The sequence below is a fragment of the Tiliqua scincoides genome, chromosome 1 (genome assembly GCF_035046505.1).
Source record: "Tiliqua scincoides isolate rTilSci1 chromosome 1, rTilSci1.hap2, whole genome shotgun sequence".
Taxonomy (NCBI): domain Eukaryota; kingdom Metazoa; phylum Chordata; class Lepidosauria; order Squamata; family Scincidae; genus Tiliqua; species Tiliqua scincoides.
The window spans coordinates 34,104,872-34,122,069 of NC_089821.1; the positions used below are offsets into that span (position 1 = coordinate 34,104,872).

At 40.0% G+C, this 17,198-nt stretch overlaps 1 protein-coding gene across 5 annotated transcripts in view; it reads right to left on the reverse strand.

Annotated features, from left to right (window-relative positions):
- The window catches only part of PPFIA1 (PTPRF interacting protein alpha 1), a 72,136-nt gene that overhangs the window by 37,419 nt on the left and 17,519 nt on the right, over positions 1-17,198 (reverse strand). For 4 of the 5 annotated variants that reach the window (XM_066636605.1, XM_066636596.1, XM_066636587.1 and 1 more), the window contains exons 3-10: positions 13,465-13,566; positions 10,590-10,754; positions 7,693-7,767; positions 5,997-6,098; positions 5,337-5,558; positions 3,690-3,836; positions 1,691-1,825; positions 455-538 (exon numbers count right to left, since the gene is read on the reverse strand). In XM_066636605.1, the coding sequence (XP_066492702.1) occupies positions 455-538; positions 1,691-1,825; positions 3,690-3,836; positions 5,337-5,558; positions 5,997-6,098; positions 7,693-7,767; positions 10,590-10,754; positions 13,465-13,566 (1,032 nt within the window). Of the gene's footprint in view, positions 1-454; positions 539-1,690; positions 1,826-3,689; positions 3,837-5,336; positions 5,559-5,996; positions 6,099-7,692; positions 7,768-10,589; positions 10,755-12,459; positions 12,507-13,464; positions 13,567-17,198 lie in introns of those variants that run through there. The other variant, XM_066636615.1, reaches the window with a different exon arrangement.

Below are 17,198 nucleotides of genomic sequence, written 5' to 3' on the forward strand. Positions count from 1 at the left end.
TCCCACCCAAAAACGCCCCCTCCTCACCTCGGTTCCGCCTTCCTGCCATACTCTCACCCTTTGAGCAGCCTGCCCTGGCTGACGCAAACTTACCCTGTTTGGATGGCACAGGGGCTGGATTCATCTTCCCTAGTCAGTGCAAACATGCCTTATGGTGTGTTTGTGACACCAAGAAGCCAACACTGGAGTCCTGCACCAGCTCAGAGCGTGCTCTGGATTATATTTTTCATGTTTTAGGTCCAATCTACTGCTTTTGTTCTAAACTTCCTCAACCAACATCTCTCTTTTTACAGACAGTAACATAAAAGTGTTTTGTGTAAGTTTTTCAATAAAAGTTAGCCACTAAATTCATATGAAAAAACAGAGCTATAGTTTCCACTGCCAACCCCAAATTGCATTACAAAATTTGAGGAGAGGAGAAAAGTTATATATAGGTCATCAATAATTTACATACCCGTAGCAATTCCTGATTTTTCTCCTCTAGCTGTGCTTCCATTTGCCTCAATCGTTCCTCAATGTTACCATGTCTTTCTTCAGCCTGCCATTTTAAAAACATACTGATAATTTTAAAGAAATCTGAGAATGTACCATGAAAAATGTTTAGCACACAAATATACTATGCTTTTCTGCAGCCTGGTATTTTCTTTCACAGACTGCATTTATTGCCAAAACTGAACTGAATGGACTCATGTATCAAATGAGCAATTAATCACCTAATCTTATGATAATTTGCATTGGTGACTGATAGCAACTGAACATTGCAAAAAGACTTTGAACACTCTTCTTATGGCAAAATTCACGTCACATCAATTCACGTTGTTTGGTATATTTTTCCATACTGTCCTCCATTCTACTACTTTATAAAAGACAGTATCAGCAAGCAGAAATAAGGAAAAGTGTCCTTTGTGTAAATTCTGCCTTCCTAACTTGGTAGTATGTTGCAACACTTTAGCATCTTTAGCCACAGTTTTTTCCAGAAGGCCAAATGTTAGACTCCGCTGTGACCTGATCCAGCGGGGCGAAGACACCAGGGAACCCAAGAGGTCGCAGGGAGGCAGTGCTGCAAAGCACACAAGAGGGGAGACAGGTGCTTCCTAAAAGGGGCAAAGAGCCCAGAAAGGAAGGACCCCATAGGGTAAAAAAAAAATAGGCACTGGGCAGAAAGGCTGCCCAGAGCACCAAGCAAAATAATCTGCTCAGTTGCCAGGTGAGGTCAATCTGGAGAAGCTAGGGGGAGCTCCACTTCACAGGAAACTTTTCTTTGACCTGCCTGCCTGGGAAGAGGAGCTACCCATCCTAGGAAGACTGACTGAACTCACCATGGAGAGCCCACCAGAGAAAAATTATTTCAGGATGTGGTTTACTCCTCTAGAACAGGAGGATGACTTCATAATATAGCATGAAGTTTACACATGAGCAGTTCAAGCAACTGACAAAACAAAACAAAACAAAAAACTGAATGTGTTACTGTCAGAAGAGTTGTTAATCATGATAAATTGAAGGTACAGAAAAGAACTAAATGACATGCAGTTTAATCCCATGCATGCTTATTCAAAAGTTAGCCTCACTGTATTTAATGGGGCTTATTCTCAGGTAAGTGGTGAATGGATTGCAACTGAAGTCAAAAGAGTCAACGGTTTCTGCTGAAGAGAAGAATATTTTTTTTCATCACTACACATCTTAGTCCTACCTTCGTAAGTGCAGCAACTCTCTGAGCCAGTTCAGCCTCCACTTCTGGCAGAGTCTCAGCTTTTCTCAGAGTCTGCTGCAATTTTTGTTCAGCTAGTTCCAGTCGTTCTTGCAACTGCCTGTTCTTATCTTCACTCTAGAGGCCAGAAGACAGTACATTTGTTTATTGTTGTGTTAGTATTATACATTTTGAATGATGTAAGCAGCTTTGATCATTTTCCGAAGTGTGTGGTAAACAAACTTGCTTATAGCCAGTGAGCAAAATAACGTAAGAAGAGCCCCACTAGATCAGGCCACAGGCCCATCTAGTCCAGCTTCCTTTATCTCACAAGCTAAATACTGGTATATATTCGGGATGATAATTTCAACAGATTTTTTCCCTTCCCTTGTGCAGGGAGACACTGTGTGACCACAATAATGACTGTGTGTATTGCATCAACTATAGCAGCAACTAAGCCTAAATACATGTACAAGAAGTAATTGCATATTTGTTTATCCCTCCTCAGGTTCCCTCTTCTCTTTCTGTTGTTTCCCCTGTGTATTTTTCTAGACTGTGATCCCTTGCAGGAAGGGATCCATCTTCTTTATATAGTAAAATGTGTACGTATGCAATGAAATAACTAAAATTATAGGGCGTACACGTCTGAGCTTCAAAAAGATCACAGTAGTTGCCTCACATTATTTGACTACTTCAATGAGTAACTTACAAACATGCTCCAAGAGTATAGGTCTATTTGAAATGCAGAAGACTATCCTTCCAGGAATCAATAACTTGCCCAAAAGTATCCAAATATAATACTATCCCAGATTAGGTAATAATTTTAAAATTAAAGCAATATCTTTAAAGTTTATGTTCTAGAGGACTAGACCAAGGGTCCTATTGAGTTACAGCATATAACTCATCATATGCAATTTCAGTGATTCAACCATAGTCTCTGAATTAACCACAGCCTCTGAACTAAAACTGTTCAGCAGCAACTTGAACTTCTAGCATATTCTGTAAACCATAGAAGATACCTTTATTATCACTTCAGGAAGTAAACTTGAGCATCCTAACTGCATTAATCCTATCAGATGCAATGCCCTTTCTCTAGCCTTTACCCCATTCTAGAGAAACGAAGGGCTCAAGTCTATGTTTCCCTGGCACTGCATGGTACAGCGACACTGAAAGAGTTACCATTGCATCCTGCTGTGCCAGAGCATTAGCCAGACATCTCCTTGGAGTAAGTGAACATCGGTTCCCTTACCCAGTACAGAGACTGGGCAGCCAGAATGAGTCTACTTGGAGCTGTGCCAGCTATTTAGCTGGCGCAGAACCAAGGAGACCTGTGTTGGCTCCAAGGCTGGGGAGCGGGCATAGGATTTGGTGGCAGTCTCTGCCACCATCCCCCTCCCAGGCCTAAGCTGCTCTCTGGCCCACCCTCCTCCTATCCCAAAATGCCTTCCCACTGCTCAGTGGGATACTTACCACCCAGTTTTCCTCCTTCTCGCCTAGCCAGTGAAGAGGCCCAGCATCAACTGGTGCTGGCCTCTCCGCTGGTGCTGCTCACTGCCAAGCCATCGCAATGTGCCTTATGGTACATTTCTGATGGTTGTTGCATGGGCAGCATACAGGCCTGGCGGAAGATCAGATTGCCCACTGGACCAAAAAAAATCCTTACTCAAATATATGGGTCAGCTAATGTTAATTCACATTACATTTGTAAGAGAATAATAGAACATTTGAATTTGAACTGTAAATCTACAATAATAATAAAATTGTTGCCAAACCCATTTAATTATGATAAAAACCAGAAGACAATTTCCATAAAAAATATTCCTTTTATGTTAATGTTAATCATAATGCATACTGCTAGGACAGGAACAATTTAAATTTCTGAAAGACAGATTAACATGCTACACACAACACTGCAAAGTTATTTCTCTATGTCAAATTCACTTAAATTATGAGAGGCTACTGTAAGTTGAGAAAAATCTTGTCTTTGTTAAATAGTTACTACCTGTCGGTGCAGAGAATCTTTATTAGCAATTTCATTTTCAAGTTTATCATTGAGGTCATGCACAGATGTAGCTTCACGCTGTGCAGCGAGGTAGCGTTTTTCAAGGGTTGTGATTCGCTCTTCCATATCTTCCTTTTGAGCCATGGCCTACGTTAAGAAAATTACTTGTCAGGAGATAAAGGGAATACATTGTTCCTAAATTTTAAAAATTCTCTCTCCAATTACACGCATAAAAGACTGCATAAGCAGTCTTGAGAATAGGGCATGAAAACTGTAATCAGAAAAATCACTGGATCTATTTGTGAACCTTTTGTTTTGTGCATCTTGGTAGGATGCACATTGTCCATTATACAACAATTTTTTACTGATCTCAGTGAATTCAACATTAAGACCTGCATAAATTTCATATATGGGGAAAACTGTTTCTGATATTGAGAGGAGTTTCAAAAATGACATGGTGGTTGCCTATTTGAAAAACACACACACACACACACACACAATGCAGGTGTGCCCCATATCAGTGGAGGTTCCATTCGGAATCCCCTCCCCCCATGGTTAAGTGAAACCACAGATATGAAGGAATGTCTCCCCACCCACCGGAGGAGAGGGAAGTTCAGCTCTCCTAGCCTCTGAAGGGTCTTCTGAGTTTGGCAGAGGCTGCAAACATCTGCTGGCGTCTTCTACCAGGCTCACAATTATGATTACAGGCCCAAAAATGCTACTTCTCATTTTCAGTCAATCAGGTTCGCGGGTATTGGATCTGCAGGGCCGCCCGTGCGTGTCCCATACCCTCGCCTCTGGAGGTTTTTCTGTGCCCAGCAGAGGCCACACGCATCCACCTGTAACCTCTGTCAGATTCAGAATAGCGAGTGGTAGAACAGCGGAGTAGCGAAAACGCTACTTCCCGTTTTCAGCTGGAAACCATAAGTGACGTTTTTATGCCTTTAAAAAGGCATTAGGAGGGCTGAGGAAGCCTCCTAATGCCTTTCAATTTTCAGCCGAAAACAGGAAGCAGTGTTCTTCAGCCTGTAATCGTCATTCAGAAGCTGGCAGAGGCTGAAGTTGGACATGTGCAGCCTCTGCTAGACTAAGAAGACCCTCCACAGGCGAGGGGAGGGGGCATGCATGGGGGGCCCGCAGACGCAATCTACAGATAAGTAAAACCACAGATATGGAGGGCCCCCTGTATTTCACTGGGTTAGTGAAATCCCTTGTGGAGACCCAAGTACCATAGTTCTGTTAATCTTTTTACCAATATTAAGTTACATATTCAATCATTCAGTTTTCCCAGCACATACTTGAACTGTGGAGATTTTATATACATCTCTCAGCACTCAACAGGAAGAGTAACAGAACTTCTATATTTCAGAATTCATTAGTAATCATCTTACAGTGAATCCTTGATTTAATGGATCTAGATTTAACAAGACTTTGGAAACATCAGACGTTTTCTGCTTCTTTAAAAACTAGTGATATATGTTCCAAGCATACTAATATTCCCAGTCTTCAAAGCCTTCCCCAAGTATTACTAATTTTAATCATATGGAGCAAAGTCAGCTATATAAATTTTGCAACTTGGGGAGCTTATCAAAGTATCATAGCAACAAAAATGCAGAATTCAAGATTATGAAAAACTGTGTTTCTCACCTCTCGTACATCTCTTTGCAACTTTGTATTCATTTCTTCAGATTTTATTAAATCTTTTCTAGCAGTGTCAAGATCTTCTTCTAGTTCTGCTACTCTATTAGAAAGGGTAGTGATACGTTCTTTCATTTGGGACTGCTCCTTAGTTTGCTTCTCTATGATATCTTGAAGTTCTATTACTTTAGCAAGGTCTTCATCATGACTTAGAGAGCCATTGGAAGATCTCTGTTTAGAGGAAGGAAGAAAGTCAATTTTTGTTTTATCCTTTAGCATGTCAATATAATAAGATATTTGATTATATATTGTCATAATTTGTCAAAGTAGCATAATTAAAATATAGGACAAAGGTCACAATGAACAAGCCTGTTGATGTACTAATTTCCAGGAAGAGAAGTTTCAATGCAGAGTTTGTCTTTCACCTACAAATGTGTCCTCCCCCCCCCCCACTCCCAATCAGGAGACAATAACCAATAAATCAGGCTGTACTAATTTTATTTGAAAATTGTGTCTCCCCTAAAACCTGACCAGCAGCTGAAAAGAACAGGGGTGTTGACCAAATGATCAGGTATACTGTATAACCAAATAAGTGTGGAATATAGTTTCTTTCAGTCATTACTTTCTCACTGCAGTGAGAGGGGAGAAGCTGAATGAATATTTACTTACCTTCCCATTAGTGCTAGGTGTGTTCTCCTGATCATGATTAATATCAGGCATCCCATCAGCTTGAGTTCTTTTCTGATTGTTCTGTTCTTTCAAAATCATTAACTGAAATATGAAATTAACATATTGAATCAACTGATATTCACTTTGAAATAGGCTCTTTGAGTCTTTCACAACATTTCAATGATTTACAGCAGCAGTATTTCCAAAGCTGAGACAACTGCATGCATGATTAGGCAAAAGCAGTCTGTCTGAAATCCTATTGCCCTCCATTTTTAAAGAAGAATTAGTTCTAATTCCCATAATCTGTAGGGCAGTGTTTCTCAAACTTTGAGGGAACTTTGCTCCCTCAGTAAGTCTTTGCGATACCCAGGATCGCATCGCTAAGGGGGGTGAAGGGGGGCGCTTTCACTTTATGTAGGTAGGGCTGCAGCAGGCTGCAGGAAGTGCGGGGAGCCCTGCGCAGCCCTCCGCAGGGCTCCGAGGCTTGGAATGTTCACTAAAAGTGGGTGCAACGTTTATCCTGCAAAATGGAAGTGCTTTGTGTCCACTGTTACTGACAATTCCAAGCCTCAGGGAGTGCCGCGGAGGGCTGTGCAAGGTTCCCCACACCTTCTGCAGCCCTACCTACATAAAGTAAGTGAAAGCACCCCCCTTCCACTCCCTCATAAGGACGCAATCCTGGTCATTGCTTCCCTGCCTCTCCACTTCCCCCGACCCTTAAAGGGACATGGGAACCTTTACACAAACTGGTGGGTCATGAGCCGCCAGTTTGAGAACCACTGCTGCAGGGGATAATTATCAAGAAACAATCCTGAGGCATATTGCACCATGGGACAAGAAAATTCTTCTTTTAAGAAGAAATGACACTTGAGATCTGTAATTGCCATCTACTTAAAAACTGAACATGGCTGAGTCAATTGGTTATTGGAGCCAAATGAAAGATTTTCACAAAACCATATTTACTACTAAAAAGCACTTCCATTTAGAAAGGGCAGCCATATGCACCACCATGGGAATTTGATTTCCATTATCACCACAACTGCAAGGAGCTTTATTATTATTAATATTATTATTAACAGTATTTATATACCGCTTTTCAACAGAAAGTTCACAAAGCGGTTTACAGAGAAAAATCAAATATCTAATGGCTCCCTGTCCCAAGAGGGCTCACAATCTAAAAAGTTGCAAAAGAGCACCAGCAGACAGCCACAGAAAAGGCAACTGCTGGGCAAGCCTTACAGCACAGTCCTGAGCTGCTTGTTGCACCGGGACTACCATGGTGCCAAAATGGCTGCTGCAGCATCCTACGCGCAACATGGCAGCCGCTGGTACCTTCTCAGGAGAAAGGGATGCGGAGATAGCATTGGTGCTGGACCAGCGCTGAGGGCTGCAAGTGGGCCTTATGGCATGTTTGTGACACTCAGTGCCAGTGGTGGACCAGCAACTAAGAGTTCAGGATTGGGCTCTTAAACCTGCTGAAGTACTTTTTAGCAGCAATCCTGTTGCTACAGAAACATTTGAGTCAGAACATAGAGTTATGGGGCTGAATCAAGAGAGACACAGGAGATTCCATGGATGTGCCAGGTTCCCAAAGCTTGTCCTGCCCCACCCTTGTACCTCTTACAAAGCTAATCTTGAAAGGCAAGCCTTATAGACTTAGTAAGTTTGGCTTTCTAATTGAAAAACCATGACTTACCTCCTTGTGAGTAGTACCTAGTTCTTCTTCTAACAGGCTACATCTTTCAAGTGCTACTCGTAATCGTTCCCTTACCTAAAAAGACAGAGCCAAAGGATAAACATTAAGCAATTCTGCTAGTAGTAGTGAAGCTAAAGCATACAGAGGCTTTGACTGACAGAGGAAAAAGTTACCTATTCATTCCTAAAAGCAGCAATACATTTTCCCCATAATGTAAGAACTAATCAAACAAGTGACTTAATGCAAGACCAAGTTACAATAAGAAATGAATACACATTTTAAGTTTCTATAGCATTTGCCTGCACTAAACAGACAAATACAATACCATAGCAAAAACTGTCACCACAAAAACTTGGATTGACAACAATTGATTTACAATGAAATAGAATCTACTGACCATTGAATACCATGCCACATGCACCACATCACAATAAAATAGTAATTTCAAAAATAGACTCAAACATTCAGCAGCAGTGTTACTCTGACCCAAAAACCCTGTGAGAAAGCTAGGTCTTCAAAAGGAGATCAGGGTGGAATTAACTAGTTTTCCATTGGAAAAGAGTTTATTTTATTTACTAAATCTCTACCCTGATTTATCTCCCTGAAGAGCATCCAAGCAAAGAGTTCCAGGTGTCAGGGCCACCACAGAGAAAACTCTGCTCCTAGAAGACACTGACCTTGCTTCATCAGGCAATGGCACTCAGATGAAGAACAGAGTGTGCAAGGGGGTATACACAGAGAAAGGCAGTCCTTAAGGTACCCAGGTTCCAAGCCATTTAGAGCTTTAGAGGAAGAAATAGTATCTTGGGCCTAGAAGCACAAAGATACCTAATGCAGCTCACATGATGTTGGGGTGATGTGCCCCCAACAAGTAACCCTGGCTAAAAACCAAGTTACCTTATTATTATTATTATTATTATTATTATTATTATTATTATTATTATTATTATTAACAGTATTTATATACCGCTTTTCAACTAAAAGTTCACAAAGTGGTTTACAGAGAAAAATCAAATAACTAAATGGCTCCCTGTCCCAAAAAGGACATGGCTCCCTGTCCCTGTCCACAATCTAAAAAGATGCAAATGAATACCAGCAGACAGCCACTAGAACAGACACTGCTGGGGTGAGATGGACCCGTTACTCTCCCCTTGCTAAAAAAAGGAGCACCCACTTGAAAAAGTGCCTCTTACCCAATTAGCAGGGGTTATCAGTCAAACCATATCAGTTAAAGCTTCTCAACACTTTTCAAAAGCAATTCACATAATATGTAAAACTGTGACACAAACTGGAGATTATCAGAATATGAATAACTGTGGCTTGGACAGAATATCTAGGAATTGTCACAATTGACAAACCAGATAAGTTGGTAAAAGGCACTTCAAGTTGTTGTTATTTGGGCTTCCAACAGGAGTTTCGGATCAAAAAATCATCCCCAGACTGCAAAACTGAGCTCTTTCAGGCAGAGTACACATTCCCAGGTTGGTAGAGTTCCAACCAACAGCACCTCCATCCTCTCTAGATTAAGTTTGAGCTTGTTCTCCTTCATTTAGATCCTCAAGAAATGCTTGAACTCAAGTCAGATTTTGCACCCCTGCTATATTGGTCTCTTTCTGACAGAAAATTGGGTTAAACAGTCAGTTCTTGTTATCCACGAGGGTTAGGTTCCTGAAAAATCTAGTGGATACTGAATTAGTGGATACTGAATCACTGAGCCTATGGGAAACATGAGGTTAGGTTCCAGGGAATCCTCTTCACCATATACTCTATGAATATTATGAACCTGAATCTTAACTTGAAGTCTATGGGACTGGGTGACAACGAGTGCTCATCAACATCTCCAAAATCTAATGCTTCCTCTGTGATGGATATCCCTCGATGCATTGAAAGATGCTGGTCAAACAACAAGGCCAAACAATAAGGCCTTCAGCAGTGGGGAGGGTGTTGCTTCACTATCCTCCTCCCCCACCTGATTCTTGGCACATTCCCTGGATTTGCCCCAGCCCAGAGCAGCCTACAGGCAGCCTTCCAAAGACCTCTTATTGGCCTCTCATCATTGCCAGGGTTCTGAAGTTCAGCTGGAATCACCAAGTAGGTGCCCAAGACGGTGGGGCAAAACTGGAAGTGGACACAAATATGTTCGATTCTCCATAAGCCAATACCAATGCCTATTTTATGTGGAAAATTGACCAGATCCAGACAACTTTCTAAAAAACAAGTACAGTTGGCTGGGTGTGACTACTGCAACCCCCTCTCCTGTTGGCCATATACTGCAAAAGCATCTCTTCCTCGCCCGCTGCACCGCGTTGGCGTTGCCTTCTGCTCATGAGGAGGCCACTGTCTCTTATCCTCCTCCTCCCACAACCTCTCTGACCCCCACCTGCCTGCTCATAGCTGGGCCAAGCCGCCGCCGCCCCCCCCCCCCCGAGCACCGGCACAGTATTCATGGATAACAAAAACAGAGCCATGAATAAGGAGAGGTAGATGGCAATTCTGCCCCTTGCAGACAAGCAAATTTGCATATAAAGAAAACGCCTGTAACTGGATGGGTTAAACCCAAACTTGTGCAGGTAGGACAAAAATCGCACAAGGGATGTTTCCTCTAACTGCCTCCCCAGTGCAGTCACTTGAGTCCCATGGGGAAAAAAATGTTTGAGGTTCAAGCTACCCTCAGCAATAGACTGGAATGTGGAAGAGAAAACTGGAAATCAATCACAGGCACAGGAGTAACCTGTGCTCTCCAGCTATTTCCCCACTTGCGTGAATGATTCAAGTGAGGGTCATTAGGGATAACTGATTTTTACATGAAAGCTCTTTAAAAGTCTCCTCATAACCATTTAATAAACATTTCACAAATATGTTGTGCATTCAGTACTTGGGCAGCCACCTTCCATTACCTTCTCATCAAGGGCTTTATGATGTTCAAATAGGGACTTTAGTGCTTTGAGAACTTCAACTTCACTAGAAACTCCTGCTGGAGACTGAGCTTGTCTCTTTACTACAGTCATTCTAAGAGATCTCTCATGTCGGGAGACCAGACATTCCAAATGTTCTAACAGCAGCTGAAAAACAAATGAAATGTAAGTGAAGAACAAGATGCTGAAACCCATTTTGAACATCTGGATAGAAATTTTTTTTTTCTAGTAACAATGTATCCAAAGCACAGCAGCAATGATGAACTAAGTATGAACATTTATCTTACAGATTCCTTATATAATTTTGCTGATCTTAAAACTGGTCTGTTGAAGTACTGCTGGCCTTAAAAGGTGAGACACACTGAATGTTGCACATTCAACTTATAAGTCATGCCAACATGACAAAATTCTAGACTGTACAAGCCTGCTCAGAATTAAATTCCATTGTATTCCATGGGTCTTACTCTCAGGAAAGGGTGTATAGGATTGCAACCTTGGTTTTCTCAGACATTTTTGTTAAGCAAAGAAAATACAAAGACAGTTTTAGTGTAGATTTACTTTTTTCAAAAATGACAAAGCAAACCATTACAGAGGAGATTGGATGCTTCAGAAGGGAGCGAGTAGCAGTCTGCTTTACTATTGTGGTCTCAAGCAGGTCAATTCCCTCCCACCAAGTTTTTCTTCTTTGCTCACCCAACTAATAGTCAATATTCCTTGGCTCCTAGAGGCCACTGGGCATATTCAGTCCTCAATAGGCTTTGTTTGTTTTATTTAAAAACTAACAAGTGAGGACCTACGCAGAACAAGGGCTACAGTGGGGAGTCTGGAAAATGCAAAGGAGTTCCTTTTCTTCCCTCTCCCCTGAACATTCCTTCATAGTGTAGGTGAGATTTTTACCCTCAAAATGCTGAAGCAAGCCAATTCCTCTCCCATAATTTTCCTGTCCTTTCCCCACCTCCAGCTAACACTTTAATATAGGGTGGATCCTTGATGTGCTGGTTTTAGGCATTTTAAAAACATTTTAAATTTACAAGTCAATAAACTTCGACATGCCTAAGGAGTTGCCTGGGTATGCTGAAACCACCACCTGATATTGGAGTTGCCCTATTTCCGAAACAACAGGCATATGCCCATCCACATTCAGGACAGGGTGGGATGATGACAAGACCAAAGTAGAAAACTTCTAAGATTTTCAGAAATAGTAAAATATTTTACTTGGTTTTATGAAGTGTTGTTTAAAAAAATATACTTCCCAGATATTTAAGGAGTTGAAATTGGATTGAAAAAATACAATGCTCTAAAAATTTTCTGATTATCCTACTGAAAAAGAACTGGGCAGTCCTGTCTAACTAGCAAAGCCCAAAGGCAAGTACTCAATTACAAACACAAACTATCAAGTATAAAGTGAAGCAGATTCCTAAAATTATATCTTTAGGAATAAGTAAGCCAAATAGATACCCAAGGCCTACTTGTTTCTGGTTTTGGGAATCCCCAGAATTCAGCAAGAGAGCTCATTTATCCAATTATATCTCAAATCAAGCTTAGAATGGGAAATGCTGGCAAACAGTCATACCTGGAGACAATTTATCACTGAGGTGTTGCGCAAGAGCCAAGTTCAACATTAAGAAAAAAAACACAACTTTGAACTGTAGGGATCAAATTTGTGACACTGTTGCATATACATTCATGTTCTCAGTGAAGAAAACATAGGTTTCAAGGGAAGACATGCATCCCAAACATGCAGCATGCATATACTTAGAAGCAACAATCCGTTGCAACTCCTGAGTATATAGCCACAGTGGGTCTAGTAACATGTAATGCCAAACACTGGTTTGGCTATCTATGGACTTACATGTGCATTCCAATTGTTTCCTTGACTTCTTGGTTGATAGTCTGTCTCTAAACCAGAATGGAAAAATCATATTCAAAACTATGAGGATGGTGCATACAAGCCTGAAATCGGCCAAGTCATCATTTGGTATTCTAATTGAACCGACATAGTGTCTCTGAGCATTTCGGCTATTGTTGCATCACTAGGATAGCAGAGGAAGCACACAGACAGCAAGAATGCTAGGTTCTGCTCCATGTTTGTGTTTGCACTGTTTACTCCTCTAGCAGCTACGTCTAGCATTTAGCTGTCTACTTCCTTTTCCAAAAAAATTCTGTTTACAAAACTTTTGCAAATGGAGAGGTATGAGCCAGATTGGAGGGATATTTGAAAACCACTGATAAGTGAAATCACTCACATATGCAGGGAGAGGCTTGTATATTATGAGTTATTTTCATGGAACATTTGTAAAAACCCAATGCCGAAAAAAGGAAGTTTATGGTCAGCCTGCTTCTGCAAACTGCCTTGTGTCTATGAGAAAGGCAATATATAAATACTGTAATAAATAAGCAAATGAGTTAACTGCTCGATCCAGGTGAAGACCTACCAGTCTTGCATCTCAACTAGCACATCTGCCACTGGAAGTGTCTGATAGCTGAAGCAGTCCTGGCAGCACCAGAAGCAGTAGTCAGGATGCTACCTATTACGCTGGTGATTGTCATCAATTTTTATTTTAATCAAAGTTTACACATAGTGACATATTATTCCTGCTGCATTATTAGTTTGATCTAGTAATTTATTTGATTTTGGTGCTGTGTTTTTTAAGTAGTACATTGTTAACATGTAATCATTCATTCAAACCTTGAACATTCATAGTACACATCACAAAGAAGCAATCTATTCAGATATTAAAATAAAACTAAGGGTCCTGTTCAGTACATTTTCCCCATATTGCAAGAACTACATGCAAGACTCCATTTGTTCTTAAATCTGTTCCTTACATACATTATACCAGATAATTTAACTAACCCTTGTATTGTTTCTTTCGGCTTTCAGTTCAGCGATTTCTTCTTCCCTTTCAAGGAGTTGTTCTCTGCATACATTAAGCTCTTTAGTAAGTGCTGCAAACTCCTAGAATTCAAAACAACAAGAAAACATTCATTGTAAATTCATCCAAACATATGTATTGCACATCAGGTCACAGATTAATCTTAAGTTTAAGAAAGGGAAACTATATGATGTCAGGCAGTCCTCTCATCACCCTTGCAATCTCCATGATGGTTAGTTATATAAAAAGAGCATAAATACTGGAAATAGCAATGACTATGATAGCTAACACCTTTGCCCTACTGTCCCACAACATTCAGCAAGCTGACTTTTCACACTTTGAGGCTACTCATACTGGTCTAAGTAATAGCCCTCCCAAATACACATCGCAATACCATTACATCTTGGGGGAGATGTATAACATCTACTTCCACTACCTGTCTGCAAAGTACAGTTGCAGACTCTCTGCTGTAAAGCAGGCACAATTTCTAGTAGAGACATTGCAGGTAGGAAGAAGGTAGTTTGTCCCCCCCCCCCCATTCAGATTCCAGACAGAAAGACAGGACTGTAACCCCTGCTGGGGAAGAAGAAAGTGAAAGGTAAAAAATCTTTAAGAGCTGCTTTTCCACTGAAAATCATGCCCTGGTTTATGCCAAAGAATCAGTTCCTATTCTTTCTCTCCCGTCCCAAATATTCAGGATACTGCTGCACCTACAAAACTGCATGTTTATAGAGTCACCCTGCATCCTATGTGCAACAGACTTGTGCAAATTCTAGTATATGTGCTTGGTCTCTCTCAAAAACAAAAACAAAAAAGAGAAAAGTAACAGTGTACGCAATTTCACCCGCCCATTTAATCTGCTTATGCCCTGGGGTGATCCTGGGGAAAAAAAAGAGAATGAACCGCTGTTCCCTCATTTCCTACATTCTTGTACTGTGCTTTTAGTTCTTAAAAAGCCAGTACAGTACACACTTGCTGGTTTTAAAGGAGCTTCAAGGATACGATTTTAGTTTTATGCGCTGACCTTATAACACAACTATCGCATAAGATGTGGGCCAACTGTACATATGAATTGGAGATTTTTACTGATAATGCTTTTTTTCAAAGCAGTTGTCACTGCTGAAGGCACAAGCCACCAAAACAAACTGAGCTTGGGCTGCACAGACTGTTCATTCCTTTATTTCAACTTTCCCATTGATGGAACTACATCAGAATGTTCAGTACAACCAGCACAGCACTGAGGCTAAAAAGAAATGTAAGAATACTGCCAAAGATTGGAAATAGTTTCTAAAGAAGAGTCAGATGCACGTGTTTATCATTACCAAATTAAATACATGTTATAAGCAGAAAACAACGGAATATATATCCACATTTCTTTTATTTTCTTAGAAGCATTTAGAAGTGTTAATATAAATAAGAAAGAATATAACAGCAGAATACTAAAATTTAAGTGGCACTATTTTAATACAGAATGTTAGTTTCTAAGACCAATTTTTTGAGAAACCCCTTAATACTGAGGAATAGTAATCAGAAGTATACAGAAGTGTAACAATAGGATTAAAATACTAAGTCAATATAACTAAACCCATGAACTATGAGTATAGATGTGAAATTTAAAGCTTTATTTCAGCGATTTTCAACCTTTTTAATCTCGTGGCACACTGACAAGGCACTAAAATTGTCAAGGCACACCATCAGGTTTTTGACAATTGACAAGGCACCCCATGCTGTCAGTGGGGTGCTCACATTCCCCATTGGCCCTACTAATAAATGACCTTCCCCCAAATTCCTGTGGCACACCTGTGAACCACTCACAGCACACCAATGTGCCACGGCACAGTGGTTGAAAATGGCTGCTTTATTTGGTTCTCAGAAAGATATGAAATATTAATCTCTAGGGGCTAATTGCATAATTGTACAATTGCATACAGTGAGAGAAACCAACCTGCTCTAATCTTTTATCTATTGAGGTTTGTCTGATGCTCGGTATTTATTTCCTAAGGCAAAATACAATATCTTAAGATTTTAAAAATTTTAAGATTTATTTAAAACTTCAAAACTTGCCATGTTTTAAAAGTTCATTAAGTAATTAATTTTGATGAGGGACCAAAAGTCAATACAAGAAAGAATGATACCTAACTCCAAGAAGTCAAGCATAAAAGAAAAAAATTAAAACGAGATAGTATGATCTGTGATAAATTCACACAAAGATATTACACAGATACAGAAATTGATCAATCAAATCAGTTTTAACATGTATCATTCTTATTACTGTAGAAAAATAATTTTAAAATTACTAAAGCTTCAATGGTGCTAACCAACTAAAAGCTCTGGGACACAATGTTTTTCTAATACAAAATTTGGTATATGTTACTGAAAAATTATAGCACTACTAGATTAATGAGTTTATGCGAGCTTCCCATCGCCTTCTGACGCTATACTGGAGACAGTCATCTGTCTAAGAGCACTTCTTGGATTCACACCAGATGCAAAGAGCAGAACCATGTGTCAGTCTACTATTTACAGATGCTTCATGTATTGTTCTTTAAACAAACATCTGTCTATCTTTAATGACAAAAATGCTGACATCTCCGATCTATCCTGAGAACACAGGGATATGGGTTACTTGCTTGAATAAAAAAGCACTTCTGTATAAATGAATCCTATGCAGCATGCCTATTAATTTCTACAGTACTGTTCATGTGAACATACTTCACATTACCACATTATTTATGCTCCAAATTCTTCACTTCTATAGTGTTTGAAAGGCAACAATACAGTATTGAAAAGTATACAACCCTTAACAAGGAAAATCCAAAGCTGATGACTGAAACAGTACACCCAGAAATTCTTTCTGGCATACTCAATAGGATAAAGATTTTCATCACACTCTTCAAAATTAAAACTTACCCTTACAAGTAACATACTTTTAAATATTCTTGAACTAATTCAAATACAAATAAGTTTTATAAGTCAGAGTATAGCTATGGTTAAGCAACTATGAGCAGAACACAAGCTCACTTACCCTTACCTTCTCCCTTTTGATACATGAATTACTCCAGACCTTCAGCACAGTTAACAGTTACATTAGCACTTAACTGTATCAATGCTAAGCAGAAAGTCCTCAGAACCAGAATTTGAATTATAGTCTGGTTAAGAGTTTTATATTCTGGTTAAGAGGGAATCTTATTAACATTAACCATGATTATCAATGCCAATGCAATGCTTAACAACTTTTAGAAGCAAAAGAGAGAGAGAGAGACTGATTTATATTCCATAAGAAAACTGTCAGCAGTTCCCTGATCTATGTCAATTGCTTAACGCTGGTTGAGAAAAATGGAAGTGTTACACATGATCAAATTCCAATAAGTTCAAATTCAATGTATGACTCAAGACTGCTTGTTTTCAACTTTCCTACTTATACCAAAATTATTATGTCTTTTCCAAAAAAACTGTGAAAGCAGTTTCAACCCCCCACCATCCTGGATAAACTGCTTTGACAAGGATAGTGGAGTTTCAAAGATGTTTATGATATACAGAATGGGGACAGCAGCTCTAAGTGAAACCCACAGTCTAATTAAATAATTAAAAAATTACTATCCTGACTTTCCCTCCAAATAAACAGAGCACTCAAGTTGGTGTACAACAGGAGTGCCCAAACCCTGGCCCGGGGGCCACTTGCAGCCCTCTGGGACTCCCAATCCGGCCCACAGGG